General features: G+C 46.0%; 1 protein-coding gene across 2 annotated transcripts in view; it reads right to left on the bottom strand.

Moving 5' to 3' along the window:
• Positions 1 to 22993, bottom strand: part of RNF213 (ring finger protein 213) — a 2973532-nt gene that overhangs the window by 1007399 nt on the left and 1943140 nt on the right. For both annotated transcript variants that reach the window (XM_078654076.1, XM_078654077.1), the window contains exons 31-34: positions 20239 to 20367; positions 18498 to 18808; positions 16103 to 16244; positions 11401 to 11536 (exon numbers count right to left, since the gene is read on the bottom strand). In XM_078654076.1, coding sequence (XP_078510202.1) covers positions 11401 to 11536; positions 16103 to 16244; positions 18498 to 18808; positions 20239 to 20367 — 718 coding nt within the window. The remainder of the gene's footprint in view (positions 1 to 11400; positions 11537 to 16102; positions 16245 to 18497; positions 18809 to 20238; positions 20368 to 22993) is intronic.

Genomic DNA, 22993 nt, shown 5'->3' with positions numbered 1-22993 from the left:
AGTGGAAATCTGAAGGTAAATGAAGACATGCTAGATACACTATAAGCTAAAGCAACCAAGTATCCAAGGAAACATTTCATTGTGCAGAATACTGTGGGTGGAGGGGTGCATAGGAGAGCCATTGCTTGGATGTCTCAAGCAGCTTGGTGGTTATTGTAGGTGCTGCTTGACCTCTTCCTTGGCCATCGGAGGGTAACCCCTTGGAAAGAAAAACTGTTTATAAAATGGCTGCCTTAATCTGTCTTGGGAATGGTCTTCAAGGTTTGCTTCACTGAAAACGGCAAAAGGAGGAGGGTGGAATCTTTGCTGGTAGGTCGCTCCTCCACCACACAGCTCCGCTGTGTGTTTCCTGCCCCAGCTGCCGCTGCTGTAGAAGTTGAGGCCCTCCTCCACCCGCATTCTACCACCTGCGCCTCATCCCTGGTGGCCAATGGTAGGCCTTAGGTTTGTATCACTGTCGCTGTCTGTCTTCCATGTACTGCCCATGCTGTCTTCTGGTGTCTGTGACCGCTGTTGCCTGTCTACCCCCTGGGCCTGCATTCTTATCTTTGCCCGTTTTCTTGCCTTCTGCTCCCCTGATTGCACTCGTTTTTCTTGCCTTCTGCTCCCCTGATTGTGCCCGACCCCTGACCTTGCCAGGTAGGTCTCTCTCTCTCCACCCCGCCCCAGCTCAGCTCCACCAGATCCTTGCACCCTCAGTCTCTGCTGCCCCGTGCCCCTGATCGCTGTTCCCGCCACTACTGCCCCTGCCCCCCCCCCGGCCCATTCGTTATCCCCTGCATCCTGCCTCCCAGCAGCTTCTCCCTCCCACCTACCCTTAAAATGATGGCAGCTGCACAGCCGTGCAGCGGACGCGCGCAGCGGGCGCGCCGCTGGCGGACGGAAGGCGCGCCTAAGGCAAGCCCGTCTGCGCCCAGTGCCAGAACCCCTGGACCCCGCGAACGCCACGACACCAGACTCCACTATGACGCCAGCGGCCTCCACGCACTCAACGCCGGCCTAAACCACACCTGCTTTCAGGCCACCCCGAAACAGACCCTTCTCCTGCCGCACCTGCAACTTCACCTGCAACCGAACCACGAAACCTCCAAGGACTGGACCCAACCACCTCCGCTGCATACTCCTAAACACCCGCTCCGCACGCAAACACCCCGTCGAGCTCTGGGATCTGCTCGACACCTCCGCCCCCCAACGTTGCCTTCCTGACCGAGAGCTGGTGGAATGACTCCTGGGCGCCTGACATAGCCATAGCCATCCCGGACGGCTACAAGATCACACGCAGGGATCGCGCCAACGGAACCGGAGGAGGAATAGCCATCGTGCACAAGTCCACCCTCAAGGTCGCCACCCACGCAGACGACACCCTCAACACCGCCGAACACCTACACTTCCGGATCCACACCGACCCCAACACCACCCTCAGAGGAACACACATCTACAGACCCCCAGGATCCCGGGGGCTCAGTTCAGCGACTATCGGCGACCTCGCCAGCTCCGACGCACTCGCCTCCACGGACTACATCCTCCTCGGGGACCTGAACTTCCACCTCGAGAACAACAACGACGCTAACTCCACCACCCTGATCAAAAACCTTGCCAACCTCGGGCTCAGACAACTCGTCACCGCACGCACCCACGCCGCCGGCCACGCGCTGGACCCAGTCTTCTCCACAACCACCGTCGCCTTCGACCACACCACCAAACTCCACTGGACCGACCACCACTGCATTCATTTAGCCTTCAAGAAACCAACCACGCACCACCGCACCCAAAAGCTGCCTCGCTGCTGCTGGGGCAAAGTCACCGAAGACCAGATTGCTGTGTGTGTGTCTCTCCCCTCCTGAGGCGGAAACCGGGAGGTTGCCTGGTGTATGGTACTGTTTTCCCCCTATTTGCGCCACGAATTAAACCTGTTTAAAAAAAAATTTCAACTGCATCTTTATTTTTAATTGCCCGCACTCGCACTTTACCTCGATTTAGGAGGTCATTTGTACTATCTCCCCGCTATTCCCGCATCTCGGGCCAGCTCGCAGCCGATTTAGGGCGGAGTTCAGCCGGTACCGGGGATCTGTTAGTAGCGGCCATTTTTGATTGGGAGGAAGCGCTTTGCAAAGTCCAGCGCTGGGTACAAAAGGGGCACTCCTTGCTTGGCTCTCCCTTGCTGTGTGTGTGTGTCTCTCCCCTCCTGAGGCAGAAGCCGGGAGGTTGCCTGGTGTATGGTACTGTTTTTCCCCCTATTTGCGCCACGAATTAAACCGGTTTTAAATTTTTTTTAAAACTGCATCTTTATTTTTAATTGCCTGCACTCGCCCTTTACCTCGATTTAGGAGGTCATATGCACTATCTCCCCGCTATTCCCGCATCTCGGGCCAGCTCGCAGCCGATTTAGGGCGGAGTTCGGCCGGTACCGGGGATCTGTTAGTAGCGGCCATTTTTGATTGGGAGGAAGCGCTTTGCGAAGTCCAGCGCTGGGTACAAAAGGGATGGACATGACTCCGCGTAGCGGACGCGAACAGCGGACGCGCCGGACCTGCGCCGGAGTCGCGCCAGAGTCCAGCCCGTCTGTGCCTGTCAGCGCCGAGGAAACGCCATGCGCCATGAATGCTGCTCCCCGCTCTATATTTTTACCCGATTGTGAGTTATACTCCCTCACTACTCTCCTTTCCCTTAGGCCACCTCCTCAACCTTGTCACCATACGAGATCCCCTGGAAATATCACTTGTGGCTGTATTATCTCATCTTCCCAGGGAGCCGCTCGTGGGCACAAAATTCGCCGGAGCCGGACACTGCCAGATAAGTGTTTAGACACTCTGGTTATGGAGCCTGGTCTGCTCGTTAATGCTAGGTCCCTGGTCAAAAATAATGTAGCTTTTAATGAGTTGGTCCTACTAAGAAAACCTCCCTGGGTTTTTATTACCGAAACCTGGGGTTCGGATACTGCTGGTCCCGATTTGGTTGATGCCATTCCCACTGGTTAGAATGGACCGTAAAGGTCGCAGAGGTGGGGGCTTGGGAATGCTATGTAAAGATGGTTTCACCTGCCGTATAGATCCACTCTCCTCCCCTTCTGACAAATTTGAAGCTCTCTACTTCTCAATACAGTTTACCCCCACTTCCTCCTTTTCTGGTATTCTCTGCTGTAGACACCCCGGTCCTAGGGCTCCTTTTGCCACTAAAATTCTCGAAATATTAGAGCCTTTTATTAATCGGCCTAATCTTACTCTTCTAGGTGACTTTAATTTTCACCTGGAGAAGACAGAAGATCCGGACACTATTGCTCTTATGGAAAATCTTAACGCATGTGGACTGAGCCAACTGGTAGATGGCCCTACTCATCTTGCGGGCCATACTTTAGACGGTATCTTTTCTAATGATAGCAGGTTGAAGACCGGATCGCCGATCCCTTTAACCTGGTCAGATCATTGGGCCGTTCCCTTCCGTCTTAGTATACCTTCCTCTACCATGTCCTCCAAAAACACAAACTCATGGGAAACCAGAAGAAATTACAATGAGGTAAATAACAGCTCAATAGCCCCTTTTCTGGCAGAAGGCAACTTCTCTCTCCTGCCTGATGCTAATGCTGCTGCTCTTAGCCTGTCCAGTGCATTATGCAAAGCTGTGAATACCCTAGCACCCCCTAAAAAACATTATTCTGCTAGGAAGAGCCCCTCTGCCCCTTGGTACTCAGAACGGTTGAGATTGTTGAGACAGAAATGCCGACAAAAAGAAAGAGCTTGGCTGGCCCAACCTAATGCCCCCGAGAAGAGCCAGCATAAACAGGCCCTAAAGGACTATAAAAGGGCGATAATAGATGAGAAAAAGACTTATTTCAATAATACCACTGCCTCGATGAAATCCTCAAGAGAGCTTTTCAAAATTATCAACTCATTATCCTCACCTAAAAATCCAAATTCAGTGGTGGAGACTCAGCCGCTTTGCAATAATTTTGCTAATTTTTTCCATACTAAGATAGTAGACATACATACTGCCTTGGAAACTCTAAATTTGGAGCTTAACACACGGCCAACACCTATCTCTTTTTCAAACCATCCTTCTGTCAGCTCTGAGATCCTGGAAGCAATTCCCGGGCCCCGTCTGACACAGTTTCCTCTGATGTCGCTGGTAGAGCTTAACAATCTCCTAGACGCCACTAAGTCTTGTTCCCCCCTGGACCCTTGCCCTTTGAAAACTCTTAAGGCTTGCAGAGAGACTGTACTTCCTGTTCTTTTGGAGATTATGAACATGTCCATCGCTGAAGGGAGTTTCCCAGTAGCCTGGAAGACTGCAGTAGTTAAACCTCTACTGAAAAAAGCTTCCTTGAATCCCGATGTACTGAAATATTTCCGGCCAATTTCTTTACTACCGGCCCGGCCAAAATACTCTAAGCTCATCTTAACCACCATCTGTCTCTACATCTGGAGAGGGAGAGTCTTTTAGATATTTCCCAGCATGGGTTCCGGGCGACCCATAGCACAGAAACGGCCCTCACGATGGTAGTCAATAACATCAGAACGGAAGTTGACAAAGGTCGAACTGCTCTGCTTGTGTTGCTAGACCTAACAGCAGCGTTCGACACCCTGTCCCCTTCAATCCTTGTTGACAGGTTGAGGTCGATAGGGGTTGAGGACAACGCTCTGAACCTCCTTTCCTCTTTTCTTCACCAGAGACGGCAAAGAGTAAAACTGGGAACATTTCTATCTCCCTCCCAGGCGGTGCAATGTGGGGTCCCACAGGGTTCGGCGCTTAGCCCTGTATTATTGAACATCTATCTGACCCCTCTTGCTAAAATTATAAGATCTTTTGGGTATCAAGTACTCTCCTATGCCGATGATACTAAGATAATTGTCTCCACTTCCCGACCGACACAAGACTCTGCTCCTAAATTTAGAGAAAGTATGGAAGAGGTATCAGTATGGATGATACGTAATCATCTTAAACTAAACGGAGAGAAGACTGAGATCTTGGTCTTTGGTGAGAACCACGAAGTGTGGAATGAGGATTGGTGGCCTGTCTCTCTAGGGGAATGTCCCCAACCTGCACAGGCAGCCAGGAATTTAGGTGTCATAATTGACCCGGCCCTTTCATTTGACCGTCAGGTCAATAAAACAGTGGCGACATGCTGTACCATTATTCGAACTCTAAAAAAAGATCGCCCCCTATCTGTCCCCGGAGGCACGTAAACAGTCAACGGTCGCCCTGGTATCTTCTAGGCTCGACTACTGCAACGCGCTGTATGGTGGTATTAATAAGAAATTGAGTCAGCGACTTCAGGTGGTTCAAAACGCCGCCGCTAGGCTGGTTCTGAATCTGCCTAGGCGCTCATCTGCCACCAAGGCGAGAAAATAACTTAATTGGCTGCCTATACAGGCCAGAATTTCGTTTAAACTCCTCTGTCTTGGTTTTTGGACCAGGGTCTGAAGGGATCAAATCCCTAGTTAGCCCCTATATCCCCAACAGACTACTTCGCTCTTCCACTAAAAACTTCCTTACCGTCCCGAGATTCAACAAGGTGAGATGGGGTGGAAGAGCATTCTCCTTCCTGGTGCCCAAATTATGAAATACCCTACCGTCTGAACTCTCTAGCCAACCCTCACTGGTGGTTTTTCGTAAACTTTTGAAGACATGGCATTTTTCCCTGGCATATTAATTAATTAATTATGACTACATCACCTTCTCTCTTTGTTATGATTTTCTGTCTGTTACCTGCACCTTGATGCCCTTTGGGGTTAAGTTTTTGCGCATTATAAGACTCACATTCATTCATCACCAGCCTCACCCAGAACCCACCCACCGACCCCACCAACCCAGACACCGCAGCCCGCAACCTCAGACAGTGGCTCGACGACTGCGCCAACACCCTCGCCCCGCTCAAGAAACCCTCCAACAGCCACGCCAGCAAGAAAGCTACATGGTTCACCGACGAACTCCAGACCTCCAAACGCGCATGCCGGAAACTGGAGAAAATATGGCTCCACGAACGCACACCGGACAACCACACAGCCCACAACGACGCCACCCGCAGACATCACCACCTCATCAGACTAGCCAAGAGATCCTCCTTCAAAGACCGCCTGGATAACAACGCACACGACAGAAAAGAGCTCTTCAGCATTGTAAAGGAACTCTCCAACCCCAGCGCCAACACCAATGACCTCCCACCCTCGCAAGAACTGTGTGGCTCACTAGCCATCTTCTTCCATCGCAAGATCGCTGACATCCACGACAGCTTCAACACCACGACCGCCCCGACTTCGCTAGACCCCACCTCCCCTGTGAACACCACCAGCGCCTGACCTCCTGGTCCAACGTCAACGACAACGAGACATGCAAGGTCATGAACTCCATCCACTCAGGGTCTCTGTCAGACCCGTGCCCACACCACGTATTCAACAAAGCAGACGCAGCCATCGCACCCCAACTATGGAAGGTCATCAACATCTCCTTCGAAACAGCTACATTCCCGGAAAGCTGGAAGCACGCCGAAATCAACGCCCTCCTCAAGTAGCCCAAGGCGCACCCCAAGGACCTCAAGAACTTCCGGCACATCTCCCTGCCCCGTTCCCGGCAAAGGTCATCGAAAAAATAGTCAACAAGCAACTGGCCCACCACCTGGAAGATAACAACATCCTGGACCCATCCCAATCCGGATTCAGACGAAACCACAGCACCAAGACAGCCCTCATCGCCGCCACAGACGACATCAGGCGCCAACTAGACATCGGCGAAACATCAGCCCTCATCCTACTGGACCTGTCGGCCGCCTTCGACACGGTCTGCCATCGCACTCTAAAGACACGCCTCCTAGAAGCCTGAATCAAAGAGAAGGCCCTTGACTGGACCACGTCCTTCCTCCCCGGCAGAACCCAGAGCGTCCACCTCGTACCCTTACAATCCGAAGCCACCGACATAATCTGCGGCGTCCCCCAGGGCTCATCCCTCAGCCCGACTCTGTTCAACATCTACATGGCCCCCTCGCACAAGTGGCCCGCCATCACGACCTCAACATCTCCTACGTCTACGACACCCAGCTCATCCTCTCCCTCACCAAGGACCCACACACCGCCAAAACCAATCTTCACGAGGGAATGAAGGCCGTCACCAACTGGATGAGGAGCATCCGTCTGAAGCTGAACTCAGACAAGACGGAGGTCCTCATCCTCTGACCCACCCCGTCAGCCTGGGACGACTCCTGGTGGCCGACCACACTGGGAACAGCACCAACACCCACCGACCATGCACGCAACCTCGGAGTCATCCTTGACTCCTCCCTCTCCATGTCTAAGCAGGTCAATGCCGTCTCCTCCTACTGCTACAACACCCTCTGCATGCTCCTCAGTATCTACAAGTGGATCCCGACCGAAACAAGAAAAACGGTTACACAGGCCCTCATCAGCAGCAGACTGTACTATGGCAACGCACTCTACGCAGGAATCCCAGCCAAATACCTACGACGACTACAACGCATCCAAAACGCCTCCGCCCGACTGATCGTCAACGTCCCCTGCCGCATCCACATCACCCCCCACCTGAGAGACCTACACTGGCTCCCCGTCGACAAGAGGATCACCTTCAAGCTCCTCACCCACGCACACAAAGCACTCCACAACGCCGGACCAGCCTACCTGAACAGCAGACTCCGCTTCTACACCCGCACCCGCCAGCTCCGCTCCGCCAGCCTCGCACTTGCCGCTGTCCCCCGCATCCAACAAACGACCTCCAGCGGCAGATCCTTCTCCTACCTCGCCGCCAAGACCTGGAACCTCCTCCCTACCCACATACGTCAGACCCAAGACCTACTCACATTCAGAAGACTCCTCAAGACCTGGCTCTTCGAGCAGTAGCAGCACCAACCCCTCCCCTCAGCGCCTTGGGACCCTCACGGGTAAATAGCGCGCTCTACAAGTACTCTGATTGATTGATTGATTTGCTCCAGGTTCACAGACTTCGTAATATCAATCTCCTTGTCCTACTTCAATTTCTTTATCAGCAATGAGGTAAAAAAAAGAGGAACTGCACCCAAATCTTCGGGGCCTCTGCCTCATGTCTCTTCTCCACAGAAAGTAATTCCAGATTAGATTCCTTTTGTCCCATCCAGGGCCGACTGTCAACCACAACCGGCCCTGGCAAAGTGCTCGGCTACCCCTCCCCCCTCCCCACTGGGAGGGGGGGTTGGAGGTGCCGCCGAGCTCTTTGCCGGGGCCGGTTTCAGCCGATTTTGGTACAGGGACGATTTTGCAGCTATGCTGCAAAAACGGCATCCAGGGGCCCAAAACCGGCCCCCACCGGTGCGGCGCACTGGGGGATTGCCCGGTGCCCGCTATGGCCAGTCCGGCCCTGATCCCACCTGTTCTAGTATAATCTTACTCATCCGGTTATTAGTGCTTGAGAGATAGACACATTCTTGTTGATAATGTTAAGGTTCTTGTTTTCTCTGCCCAGGAGAGCTAATGCACCTGGCCTAGTTGGAAATGTATTAGCATTACCCAAATATTTGCAGGACAGCTTTTCTGCAAACTAGGATCGGACTCTGGGGCCTTGCATTTTTTTGGTGAAAACGGGCTTTGTAGAAGTTTGGAGGTCAGAGTATTGGGTTAACGAGGCCCAGCACGCCATAGATCTGTTGGCTCCATTCAAGGTAGACAGACTCTTTTGGGGGTTTCAAATATGAAATATAGATAGTGCTTTATGAGCTATTTAACAGCATTTAAGAGCTTTATGAAATACAGATCATCCTCTGGAGCTACTTTGGTGCATAATTGGATATCTAGAAGAGCCACCCATATTCTTCCCGATCACGATACCAAGGACGTACACCTGGGTGATCATACTACTCAAACAGACCAGAGTAGTAACAGCCAGACATATAGGTTTTTCGCATTCTTCTTCTACGTGCACCACCTCATGAGGTGTCAGCACACTTTTTCTCTGTTCATAAGATGAATCTCTGGCTCTGACGGTGTCAGCAGCAGGCTGCCTAGCCCTACAAACTCTGATACAAATGCATATATTCTTTTGACACACATTGGCAACATGGGGCCAACATGGCGCCAAGGAAGGTGTCAATGTTGCTCTTAATGACTAACAAATGCATGGCACCAAAAAAGACTTTTTTATGCAGGAGAACAGCAGCAGTGTCAGGCAACGAGCACAGGAGCAATATATTAGTGTTAATCCAATGCACATTCCTAAGCAGAGATCCCAACCAGGGTCTCACATTAAACTTGGCGTGGCAGTGGCTTTATTGGAAGAGGTTTTGAAATGCTTTGTAACAAACAGTTAAATCTGGATTTCCCTAACAGTTCTAGGCTTCATTTCGGACAACACCTCCTAGCTGCTTTGTCATGGTAATGAAGAAGAAACTACAGAAACTATAGGTGGCCATTTCCAACTAACACTTTACCTTCATATGGCTGATGTACCATAACAGACCACAATGTGAGGGTGTGGCAGACCAACAAGGCCACATTTCTACTGTGCTTCCATTCCTGGAATACTGTTAGAGTCTGGTTACTTCTTCCTCCAGAATTTTCTGACCCCAATAAATGCAACTGATGTATGAGAGAACCCCCACTTAGTCAGTAAATGTGGAAATTTTAATTAGCATATTTGACATGAAGCAAATATAGCACTTACAGACTGGTTGCATGTAGACCCAATCAGCAGCATTAGAAATGAGAAAAGCAGCACAAGTATACATGACTTAAAGCTTTTTTGGTGGATGGAGTTTCAAGATTGAAATAAGGTTTTAACAAAATCATGATCAGAGAGTGAGAGGCAGTACTGATTTCAGAGTAGCATAGAAGTTCTCTTTTTGAATTTGCTCCTCAAAGGAGAACGTAGAGTTTGGTGCAACTCAGCTTTTTGGAGTGAACATTCTGTGGATAGGAATAACTTAAAACATGAAAAGTGCATCCTTGAGCGCACTCTGGGGAGTCCACTAGGGGAAATTGGTTGATAATCAATCTAAGTTAGAACATTCAATCATTCATCCGCAACTGAATATCATTGAGATGTTAGATTATGTTGGGATAGGCTTTGCTTTGATGGCTGGTGTACTTGTGGATTTCGTCTCCTCTATGTAACTGTTTCATCCAGTTCTCAAGGCTCTAAGGGTATCATCCAACAACTAAAGGTTGGTAGAACAGTGAAACAGATATATTAGTCTTGTAGGACTTTATAAAGGAATACTGCTGGGGAAGCAGAGCACAGAATTTGTCATACTTCAATTGATCATTTCTGGTGGGGTCTGACTGAAAACAGCAAATGGGGTGGGAAAATGACAGGACAATAGTTTGCAAACATTTCACAATGAGCTTGTTATTGTGATTGTCAAATGTAACAGCGTTTAAAGAGTTTGAGTCCATCAGTTGGAGAAGACCATCAGTTACCAACACTGTTTAAGTCTTTATATGTTGGAGACAAAAGCCAGATTTAAAATGACAGATATTCTAACAAGTGAGGTTGCCCGTGATGGATGACAAAGTGTAAGAACATAATCCTTAACGTCTCTTAACTTTCCAAAGTTTCTGCCACAGTGGATTACTAGGCGCTCCAAAATAATTAAACACAGTCAATGCTGTAATTGCAACAGTACAATAAATCTGATAATCTTATCAAAGAATCTCAGAACAACACGATCAGTAAATGGTATCTTCAGCAGTATTTTAAAATTCCCCTGGCAGGCTTGGAGCTTATTCTTATATATGCGATAAAAAAAGGACCTCAGAATTTTTAAACACGCTGTGCATAGATTACCGGTTCCAAAATATTTCAGTTACCCAGGACGAGTATTCAACATATCCACTTTTAAGTTTAGGTTAGGAATAAACCCCCTTTACTCCCCCCTTAGCTGCTTGTGCCCTCTTAAGACTAAAATGTACCTGTTCTCACTTTTTACTTGATTGTCCTTTAATTGTATTATCTTGTTGCCGGATTCTTAGACCTCTTTTTACTTAAATACAGAGCAGTGACTCGTGATAGATCTAAGTCATTAATTGCTCAAATTAAATCTATGAATGTAGAACTAGCTCTCGAAGGCTTCTTTATTTCAGTAAAGGGGAATTGTGCAGTGATATTATGAACTCTAAACATATAATTTTAATGATTGAACTTACACTGTATTTTTGGTATCTGTCATGTACTGATGATATTTTATTGCCTCCGACATAGAAATGATTAAATAAATGATAACTTACTACTACTACGGAGTACACAATATCACACCCACTAGGGTGACAAAAAAAAGTAATATATGATACTACATTACTTGCGCCCTAGTCAAGACTTCATGAATCAAAGGAACGAGGTACTATGTAGAAAACATGATTTTGACAATGAAGTATGCACTCTTGAGCCACACGACTGGACCATGTGCCAAATGTGCACATTCCAAAGAAGTACCTGAAAGTGCCAGCTTCATGCAGCGCATCTGGGTTGGAGGCCTCATTTACAACCCACTCACTAGCATTCAGAGCAGTTTCTTCTTGTTTGTTTAGCAGGTCATAGAGACGATTCTTCATCAACTCGAGGAAGTCAGCTAGAAAATAAAAAAGCAAATGCTCAGCAATGCCACATCCATACTGATAGCTGCAGGCACCACTCTAGTAACTCTAAGGCAGCAGCGACAGGGAAAACGTACTCACCTGTAAGCACAATTGTACATTATGCATGGATGATGGGAATGTTAATGTTTATCAACTTTGGAATACTTTTTACAGGTTGATTATTCTTGGGACCTGTGGGAATTATACTGTAGATTAAGAATAATTGTGAAGATTTGATTATCAAGAAGGCCCATTTACTTGAAGGTATGAGATCTGATCCAGTCAACAGTATGCATCCTAACTTCAAGGTCATTGTAAAGGTTGTGAATTCATACTAGGCCTTTTAGCAATTACCAATACACATAAACCTTACCCGTCATTTTATTATGTTCTCTTCTGTGAGGCTGTACTGGTTATTGGTTTCTTAAAACACAACTTTCAGCACAGAAAGCATTTTGTGGCAGGCAAATCTGTTACAGATTGAAAGAACAAAACTGTGTTGAGAAGGCTCAAAGAATGTCTTTCTAAAATGCAGCTGATCTGAGATTTCTCCTATGACCAGGGACAGCATGTTCCAAAGTAACACAGTAACAATTAAGACAACGTGTACTTCTTGAGGACCTCAAACTCCCTTTACTTCCAGAGTGTTGTTACTTGATGCCTGGGGCCATCTGAAGCAGCTGATGTGAAGAGGGGATGCACAAGAAAGGTTGTTTTAGTAAAATGTCTTTGTCAATAGAGAGGGACCCAGACCACAGAGGCATTAAAGAGGTCATAAAAGCCCTCATATAGACTTGGACAGAGGCACTGCATGAGCCCATGCCATACTTTTGCAACCACTATGCCCTCCCCCTGAAACAACTGCTACTAGTGTTATGTTATGTAAGCTGGCTATGTAAAGCGCTGCTTATCACCCCAAAGTGTATCTGGGAACTGGAGCATGTGTATAGGTGCATTAGTCTTATAGTTATTTGAAGAACGTGGTCTTCAGCCTCTTTGGGAAGTCAAGATGCGAGTAGGAGGCTGATATGCAGTTCCTCATTTTGGGGACAATGTGAGAAAAGGCTAGGCAGCCCATCCTGCTTTTGCGGATTCAGGGGGTCTGTGCGACTACTGTAGTTAGTTGAAGAGCCAGGTCTTCAATCTCTTGCAGAATTCAAGAAGCGAGGAGGAAGCACTGATGGGCCATTCCATATTTTGTGTGTGATGTGGGAGAAGGCTAGGTCTCCTATCCTGCTTTTGTTGAGGGTCTGGGGGTGGTGGTGGGTGGGGTGTGTCTGTGCAAGAAAGAGTGAGTCTGAACGCAGGTGTCTAGTGTGTTGTGGACGTGAAGGTGGCTGTTGAGGTATGCTGGCCCGATGTTGTGCAGTGTCCTGTATGCCTGTATGAGGAGTCAGAAATGACAGCGTTTGTTTAGCGGAAGCCAGTTGGGCTCACTGAGGAGCGGTGTGATGTGGGTGTGACGTGTGAGGCCTAAGATGAGTCTTGCTGCCGCGTTCTAGATGGTATAAAGTCAGTGGGGGAGGTGGTTAGAGATTCTGGCATAGACAGCGTTGCCTTGGTCTATTCTGCTTGTGACAAGGGCTTGAGGTACTGTACGCCAGGTATTACTGGATATCTGACGATTTTTCTGAGGCTGAGTAGTATATGAAAGCAGGAGGAGCTGACTGCATTTACTGGTGCTGATATGTTGAATTTGTCATCTAAGACGATTCCTAGGTTTCTTGCGTGTTGAGTGGGTGTTGGTATAGGACAAAGCTCTGATGATCACCAGGGGAGTTCCTGTTCATGAAGATCAGCACATCCGTCTTGTAGGGGTTGAGTTTGAGACAGCTGGTTTTTATCCATTCTGCTATGCTAATCATGCACTAAATCTCTGTCTTACATTAAATTACATTTCAGTAATGATCAAGCTGTAGCGATAGAGTGCCATGCGTCAAAATGGCAGTGCAAGCATGATTATACTGCTGGTTGTAATTCACTTCGTTGCCCTGAGGTTACTCAATTAGGGATTTGTACTTAGGCAAAACCCTCTGGCGAAGACCCAGTAACAAAGGTGTCATGGTAACGTTTAGGATTACCATACATGGGGTGTACAAGAACCCTCTGACAAAAGGATATCATCTGGGATTAGTGATTACCATAGTTCTCATGTAGCGAAAGGGTAATGAAAATTGTTGGAATCTCCCAAGGGAAGACAGAATTCTGGGGATTCACCAGTGTCCTTGCCACAATTGGAGCCATCTTGAGGGTTTCCTTAGCCCCAGGGAGAGGAGAGTGAAAGCTACAGACAGGCCTGAGCTGGTGGGCCTCACTTCCACTGTTCTGCCATCATTTCTACCCACACAGACTACACAAAAATCAGACAGCAAATATTACCACATAAATCTTACATGGCATGATTTAGGCGTCCAACTGGTAGGGCAGAGACAGAAATACTAGCTTTACATTGGTGATATTCCTGCTAATGCCTTTTAATTAGTGGGTGGAAGTCAGGAGGGGATAACTAGACATGGTCCGTCCGTAAGGGTATAAACAGAGGAAATGTCTTGAAAGTCACCTAAGCAGTAACTGGGAGTTAATGCACAGTGCACAAGACGCCAGTTAAGGATGCAAAACAAGGTTAATCATGATGCAGCAGCCTTAAAAGACGCCACTGGTGTAGCCAAGCTACAAAATGCCCAGAAAAAAAGAGTAGCTAGTGTGCAGCAAAAAGGGTTAAGCTCTTTTAAGATTCATCCGAGAAACCTCAAATGGTACTCGTTTGCCTGAACTGCAGACGTAATTTGAAAGGGAAACACAAATCTTAATTATGGAAGGTTTTTTAATTCTTTCTGACAAACCTAGAGACAAAGAACCCATAACTGGGAGGCAGTAGTTGACTACAAAGTATAGACACTAAGGCAAAAATGTGCACATCTGTCTTGGAAAGTTTTAAGTTTAAAATAATTCCAAGTCATCCAATGTTGTAGCTTAAGTATGCAGTATGCAAATACATCATGGTGATAGCTTCTGGACTCAGCTATCTGAGCATGACTTCTGTGTTATTCACATAATTAATTATAAAAAGACTGTTCTTAGGAGAGAATTATAGTTGGCAAAAGTTGAATGTAGATGTTACAAATACAAAGGACTAAATGCAGATCCTTAAAGCATTTCCCAAAAATCAGCATCTGCGAGGCAAATTGAATTGATCAGTTTTTGTATAGGACTGTAGTTAATGTGAAAATATTTTTTTAAAAGGGACATGAAATTTGCATGTACGTTTAAATACAATGTCGGGTCATTTAGAAACTTCTGGTTTTTGTTCAAGTTCTAGCTTTGCATCTATTGGGTTATGTTGGGTAACATGGTGACTTTAAGAATGAGTGTCATTTGGAGTAGCATGTCAAGCTTCCAATTAACTGTTTCCAAAAGATAATCGCACATTATGTATAGGCCGTTTCTATAGGGCGGAGCAAACAAGTGCATACTAAAGTAGAAATAGTTGCTGATATGCATGAAATGCACAATACACATAGAAGATTTCAGATAAAGGCTAAACATCAAAGATTGGAACGTACAAATAATGAGGGTATTGGACGGGCAGAATATCAAAAACTGTTTCAGTGAGCGTGTAAATAAAAACACTACCCAATCAACAGGATAAGGTTTGCCATCTTTAACGTTTTTGCATTTCCCCTTCACCCTCCACACGTGTCTGTTTTGTACCATTTCCCGCTCGCTCCTTTTAATACACCATCTTCTGGTGCTTCGAGAACACTGGTAACAGAGAAGGTCTTGCATTTACATCATTCAGGGGCAACCCGGCTTCAGCCATCCAATCCAAGTTAACAGGCTATTAGCTTCCCTGCAAAAGGGGCCATACGGTAAATGATGTCACAATAAACCCAACAGAAATCATTTAAATAAATCAATATTCTGGGGTGCCTATTTGTTGGAGACTGTTAGGGACGCTGGACGTGGTAAAAAGATGTGTTCGTTGAAGCTGGACGGCCCCTTTAAGAGGTACATCCAATAGTCAACAAGTGCTTAACTCACACGATGCCACTACTGACTACTAAACATGGCACGGTCCTGTAGAATAGTTATGGGAGAGTTGCCAACTCACGTGCCACTGGATACCTGCTACCTTCACACAGTTACCTTGTGAGGAGCCGACATCGCACAGTAGCAAGAAAAAAAATGAGCAGGAAACCACTGCAAAATGTTCATTTCCAGCCCGTCTTTCGAGGCTTTCACCACCCAGGCACAAGAGGAGTGAAAACTCCCCAGGACATTCACATCGGCTTCAGTATGAGGTGTGGAGAGCAAAAGTGCCTCTTACGTATTTCTAGGCATGAGGCCCCGCCCCTTCTTTGCTAAGTCTGGTTAGGGAATCTAGTCATGATAAGTGATGAGGCAGGGAGCTGCAGTGGATATTGTTACAGGACAGAAATACCACAAACCCCCTTTCATGTCACCCAACTAGAGAGAATGCAAATAAAAGATACATCCGAAGAGTACAGGACACAGTTTTGACGCTACATGGGATACATTGCACCCCTGCTCCGAAATACCTCTTAATTCGTCCTCGTTGGACAGAAGACGTAGAAGGATTTCAATCCTCCGCGTGCTGCGAGTTGGAGCCTCGTTCTCGTCCCGGAGCATACCAACTGCACTCTGCACACAGCTCCTGATGAGGGTGGTGGTATCCAAGACCTGATTAATTTAACAGAGGGAAACATAGCAAGAATCACTAAATAATGACCAATGTATTTCTTATAACCAACACATGCAAATAGCATTCTCCCACTTCGGACCCATGAAGACTCGAGCACAAATAATGCTTATACTATAAAGGAAATGCAGATCATAAAAACAGGAAGCAGCACTTGGGGCGCAGCTGTTTGCCTGAAAGATCTGTGCCACTGAGCCTGCGTATGAACGTAGTATGCATGTAAAGATGGGTAGCTTTAATGTAACACACAATTATAATGATCCTTTTAAAATACAGAGATGGGGAAAGTAAGTTAACCCCCGTGGAGGCCGCACTCTCTGTGAGCCAGTGGTGTTGTCTCCCCCCTCCACTCACTGTGAAATTCTCAAATGCTTTAATTCCCTGGATCCTTTCACTGAATCCTGCCTGGGCCCCATCGTTTTAACTTTGAGGCCACATTTTTTTTCTATTGCAACTGGCCAGGCCCCAGCACCAACAACAACAACAAGGCCAGTGTATGAAAGTAGGTATATGGGATGGGAGAGTGGTGGAGTAACAGATAGATATTTAGCCTAAGAAAAGAACAGTGTGTACATAGCATATTTTAGTGAGTGAGATTGGCAGTGTTGTTATGAGACTGTCTATTGTGAAATTTTAGTATTAGGACTCTGCCATGTGCAGTAGAAACTGTCCTAAATGTTATATATTCCATTGCTGCTTCACCACGGAATGGTATTGGAATCTAACCTATTACAGTCCACCACTAGACTACAAGGACCAGAAATCAGTAGGCAGAGAGGATATGGACACGCAAGAGCGCCACCCTGCAACTGTCATAAATTGTGTTTACTATTATATTTGTTTGTATTTGCTTTTATCAAGTCAATGATGTCACTTGAGCAAAAGGTTGTGGCACGTGACAACTCTTTTGTGCTGCCATAACACATGCCAGTTAGTTCTCATGGCAAGATTTTTTTAAACTTACGACCTAGGAGAAAGCAATTGCTGCTGGCACTAGTCTCGTTTCTGGTTGAGATCAGGGGCGACATTAAATTAAACACAAATGAAACATGCAGCCGCCAGCATGTAACACCTACAGAGAAGGTTATTCCAAGAAAGAAATTGGGAAGGTTTTTTAGAGTGTGTGGAAGAGGGTCGCTCTCCGAAACAGGAGTGGCATAGTTTTCCCAGTAGAGTGCAAACGCTGTTTTGTTTCAATAGCAAACTGCATCTATCATGAGTCTTTGGGCCTCAGGGGGAGGGGACAGAACCCCCCCCCCCCCCCAACCCTCTCCCCCCCTCGGGGACGGAAGAGGTTACCCACCAATGAATAGAGGGCAAGAGCCGCATTAACACCAAAAGAAGGAAACAAAGCAGTGCGTTCCCAGAGCACAGGAAAACACATTTGTTTTAATATTCCCTGAACAACCCGCTCACTGACGCATGTCAAAAAGAATGAAAATGGATAACATACTGTAAAAAAAATTGTTCTTTCCGCATTGCTCGTGGTAAGAATCAAGAGAAATTAAAAATAATAAAAGAGGAAACGTTGAAACAATAAAACAAAATGTGTCTGTAAACTGCACAGACCCACAAAGAGGAGTGGCGGGGAGGGCACAGGGAGACAAGGGGGAGTGGTGGGGGCAGGCACACGGCGACAAAGAGGCACTGCAGCTGCCGCCCTGTGCGCCGCTGCTCACTCCCACGGCAAAACGCTGTGGAAGTGAACCTTTCAGAAGAGGTGGGGGGACATGCACCCACCTTTAGCCATTTGTAGGCTTTGATTCTAAAAAGGCACACGTAGAAGCCAATCCAATATGTGGGAGGAGTCAGACCCACACAGAGTAGAGACAAGAAGCCTTGCAGAGCAGCGCATGCGCACTGAGCTTGGCTCGACCTAAAAGCTCTGCAAGAAATAAATGACAGCAGCCAATGCATTAAGTATTTAAGAGACTTGCAGCGAAGTTTTTGATTGTTAAACTTAGCTGAAAACAAGGATATTACACAGGGTATTTTATAAGACCATTGCTCATCAAAATAAGGATCGTTTTCATGTATTGGAAAGATGAAAGACTGTATCTTTCTAGAATAGCACACATATTGCTGCTTCGCACTTTTCCTGTCCCTTATTGCCACCTTATTGCTGTCCTCAGAAAAAGGGCTCACAACAAAAACTTTTAGACAAGCCCAACCCCTTCACTAAAATAAATGACAACTTATACATCACACAAATATTTAATGGGGTCTGGACTTACATCTTTTTCAATTTCAGGTGCTGCAGTTTCAGATGCTTGCATCTCCTGCTGAGGGCTTTCACTGGCCTCCATGTCTACAGCTGCCTCTTCATCTGCATTATCTTTCATTTCTGCTCCTTCCTCCATTTGACTCGAAAGCTCTATCTCCATTCGAGCAGGGTCTTCCATCCCAGTTCTCTTTGTTTCCTTTTGTGCTTTAGCCTCTTCCTCATTCTCACTTTCCATCGCAACTTCAGCATCGTCATCATATTCCATCAGAATATCTTTCTCAACCCCTTTGCTGGTCTCTATCTCTGAATCTGCAATAATGGCTGACACAAAACAATCTCAACTGATGGCTTAAGTAAGCACTAGAAATCATCAGTAGTGGTGAAGGCAGAAAAGAGAGCTCATTCATTACACAATTGCATTCCTTCTGTTTAGTAAACCAGGTTTCTTGGACAAGATATGAGAACATAGCGGAGATAAACGTGAAAGAAAACAAGTACGGAGCAAAACAGTTATTAAGTAAAGAGGCAAAACAGAAAATAAAAGAAGGAAACTCAAGTACAACAATTCATGAAAGACTGAGTAATCATAGGAGTTTCGCATCAGGGATCACATGCATACACACTGCAGTACTAGAAAGCACTCGGAAAATAGATTACTCCTTTATTTGAGCATTCTGGATATTTCACTGCAATTTCGGAAAACCAGATATTGGCACCTGCTGGAAGAAATATCCGATAGAACATTCCAAATTAATTACTAGGGACGGAAAGTAAACTCATCCCCACAGAAAGCTAGCATTCCTTCTGTGTATGCAGCACAAGTGGGCATTTTCATCGGAAGTAAACAATGTGCAAAACCTTCAAACTGGAAAACACGTAAGTTATTGTCAGCAAAATGCACTGAGAGAAATTAACGCAATTTTGTAGATCAAGAACCGACAGGGCGATCGGGAGGTAGTAGGTTTCTTTCCATCTCATTTTGATCTTTTTAATATGTATTTACATACAAGGCAGCCTTAGTCTTTCCAAGTGCGTTTTTAAAACGAAAACCGGCAAATAATTGACCTAATCACAACTCCAGAGCTCACACTCTCCTATATCAGCACCTGTGTTTGAACTCGTTTTCATTTCATTTCGAATGGTTTCTACACGAGGTACCCAGAACTCAAACAAGTATTGAAATGATGCCAGCCTTACAGTATTGTAGAGTGGAAAAACTACTTGCTTAATGGTTGCCCTCATTTAATGCCCCGTTTCATGAGGACACACCACACCTTGTATCGCAAGCACCAGTATGACAATGTACTCTCCTCTCTAGCTTGCTAACTAGAATGCAGACTTCCTGAGACAAAGATAAGAGAAATGACCTCTGAGCAAGAGACACGAAGTCGACCAGGATATCACAAGCCATTCTTTGGTTACTGTAACACTGTATAAAAAAAACGTTGATTTCTAAAATGTCTCCGCGAGGTCCAATGCTATCTGATCTATGTCATTTTCATATTTGAGGTGAGAACTGGAATTAAGCGTGATCAATAATTCTGACGAAAGCCTTAACAGCTGGAAGCCTGGGTGCGAAATGATTGCAGAACCCAAAATAAGTGCATAATGAGCCCCTTCCATAGTGTGGAGGACATTTCAGAAAAAGCAAAGAAAAGAGCAAGGTCCTTCCTTGTCACCTTTGCGGGATAGCGTTCCCCGAATTCAGAAACGGTGGTTTTATGTGTTTCCCGAAGGTAACAAATACTTACATTCAGATGTATTAGTCTTCTTATACGGGCAGAACAATTGGCTGATCTTAAGATGCTGTAGCTCAGTCACATCAGCAACCATGTCCTTTGATTTTCTCAGGTCATCAATGTGCACAGACTGCCACAAGCCTGCAAACCACAAACGTGAAACAGAAATCCGTCAGTACGTTATAGGAGAAGTATATTCAGCACAATAATTATGCGTATTTGTAATAGAAAAAATTACTTATTAACAACATCGTGCCTAAAAGCTAGGAGCAATGCATGCCACTAATACTAGGCTGCCTCAGCACAGAAGCATTATGTTAGAGATTATTTATGTTTACACTTTTGTGCATCGTTAATAACGTCAGAATGTCTTTTCACATTCGATTACATATGCATACACTGATTTAGTACTGTTGCTTTTCAAGCAAATACTTTGATATGTAAAAAGTGCCTTTTTAGGTCTCGCCTAGCGAATGCAGCACATGCGCTGCTTTGCCTTGGAAAGACAATTGTTGTCGGTTTGGGGCGCGAAGGGAGACAAACCATGTGCGGACGTCTCCTCTGAAGGGGGACAGGAGATGGCATGTGTGCGGGCAGGAGATGTGCACTCCATACGCATGCACATCTCCTGTCCCCCCATGAACACAGCGCACGCATGGCGCCCTTTCACTTTCCCTCAGGCTGGGCTTAATTTATGTAGGCAAGGACAGGGCACTCAAACTCAGCGACACCACGCCAAGCCCTTGGCCTGCTTTTGTTAGAGTATCTGCAGAGTTTTCGATAACTGGCAGAAAGGGAGACCCTGCCACAGGTCGGAACATGGAAGTGTAGAGTAATTACATCCGATGAGATAGCCTAGTGAGCTTTTTTGTGTCTGCTGCGGCGATCAGCTTCCAGCCTAAATGTCACGCGTCAGTAAATGCACTAAGCAGGAACACTGTTTGGGCTGGTTAAGTGACAGCTGTCACTCAAAGGAATGAAGAAATACCGGTCACCTTCTTGTGAACGGTGAGGGACCCGTCAGAGGAGACCTGAGCACTGTCTCTCTAAAGTTTGCATCTACGTCCCTGTGGCTTGTTTAAATCCCACACCTGTTGATGTCTCTTTCAGACTGCATCTGTTTCCTGTGTGTCTCTTTCCGGGGTGGGGCCTATATTTTGCGTGGATGTCTCTCTTTCAGCCTTGATGACTCTTTTGTCTCGTCCTGTCTATTCTCTTGGGGTGTGTGGTTCATAGTGTGTTTCTCTCTTACAGGTTCTGCTATTTGTAATTGCCATGGTCTGTCTCTTGTTCTCACCCATGTACCGTCTCCTGTGGGAGATTTTGTGGGCCTCCTTGGGTGTCTCTTGCGGTACGCAATCACTGGCTGTCTTTTCTTCTCTCACTTGCATGGTCTCTTGGTGTCTGTGTGTTTATTTTATGTATATATCCTCCCTCACAATTTGAGCAGTCTCTTGCACTTTGTGATTATACTTGTTTATCTCTGTATTACTCTTGCACCATCTCTTTGGATCCATGCAATGGTTAATTTTTTTGAATTCATATTTTTCTATATATTTCTCTCAGGCCTTCAGTGTCCTTTCCAGCTTGTTTAATGTTCTAGCTACAATTGGCACTAACCGTATCACCCAGAAACAAGTAGTGATGGTCAGACATTGGAGTACACGTAACTGAAAAAAATGCGCTGTCATATTAGATTACTTCTGCCCTATGTTTGAATATCAAAAGTCAAAGGTAGTAGATTTGTGCATTTCCACTTCTCTCAATACCACTTCCCTAGGAGGACAGATACCTAAACAAGCATTTGCAATGCAATAGGTCTTGCATTTACGTGAGTTTGAGCTATTGACATTGCAAATAACAATGCTTTTTTTTTTGTTTTCGTTTTTAAAACAAATAAAAGGCATTGTCATTTACAATGCCAATAGCTAAACTCGTGTAAATGTGAGACCTAATGCATTGCAAAGCTTGTTCTGATTCTTGTTAAATAGGACTCCATTTAAGTATAAACACCATCTTGTACAAAATGGAATTCACCCTTGCCATTCATGTCTTTCCCCTGCCCATCTCACTGTGGTTGTTTCAGCAGCATGTAGTCAAATAGGTTATTTGTTTATTTCCATTGTCGTTCTTGCTGGCTTTGATGACCTTCCTCGCCTCAATTATGAAACTGCAACTATTTCTACAGGGTATTCCGCTAGATCACTGCGTGCTATTAATTCATGTACCACGCGGTTGTTAATGTATCTAGCATAAGCTGACGACATTAGCAGAGAGGGGGCAGAATAATCATTCAAGTAGTTTGATCGTGTTTCGGTATTAAGGCAATATGATGTTTAATTTTATTGTGCTCTGAGTTGCTGATGAAATAATAAATTTGCTCACACTACACGGATTCTGCAGTTTCTTAATTGCTTATTTGAAAATAAACCGGTCCCAGGATGCTTGTTTCCGGTCCAGGGAAGACATGGCTTAGCAGTTCGGGCTGGACTGTTCCCAAGAGGCACAGGGTCAGACTGATTTGCATATAGCCATGTCTGAACTGGGGTGGCTGAGTGAACTAAAGAATGGTGATGGATTAAACCCAGATCAGTTGACTGGGGGTGAGTGTTTGATTTGTTCAAACGCTCCGTCCATCATCCCCTTTTGTATCTATTTGAAAATAATGTAAAAAAAACCTTGATTTGAAGGTGTATCAATGTAATATTTAACTGATTAACAGCTACTTTGGGTAGAGATAATTCAGTTAAGTTGTACATAATTGGCA

This window comes from Lissotriton helveticus, chromosome 7 (assembly GCF_964261635.1).
Source record: "Lissotriton helveticus chromosome 7, aLisHel1.1, whole genome shotgun sequence".
Taxonomy (NCBI): Eukaryota; Metazoa; Chordata; class Amphibia; order Caudata; family Salamandridae; genus Lissotriton; species Lissotriton helveticus.
The sequence above is the reverse complement of the archived record's forward strand: the minus strand, read 5'-3'. Positions and strand labels throughout refer to the sequence as shown.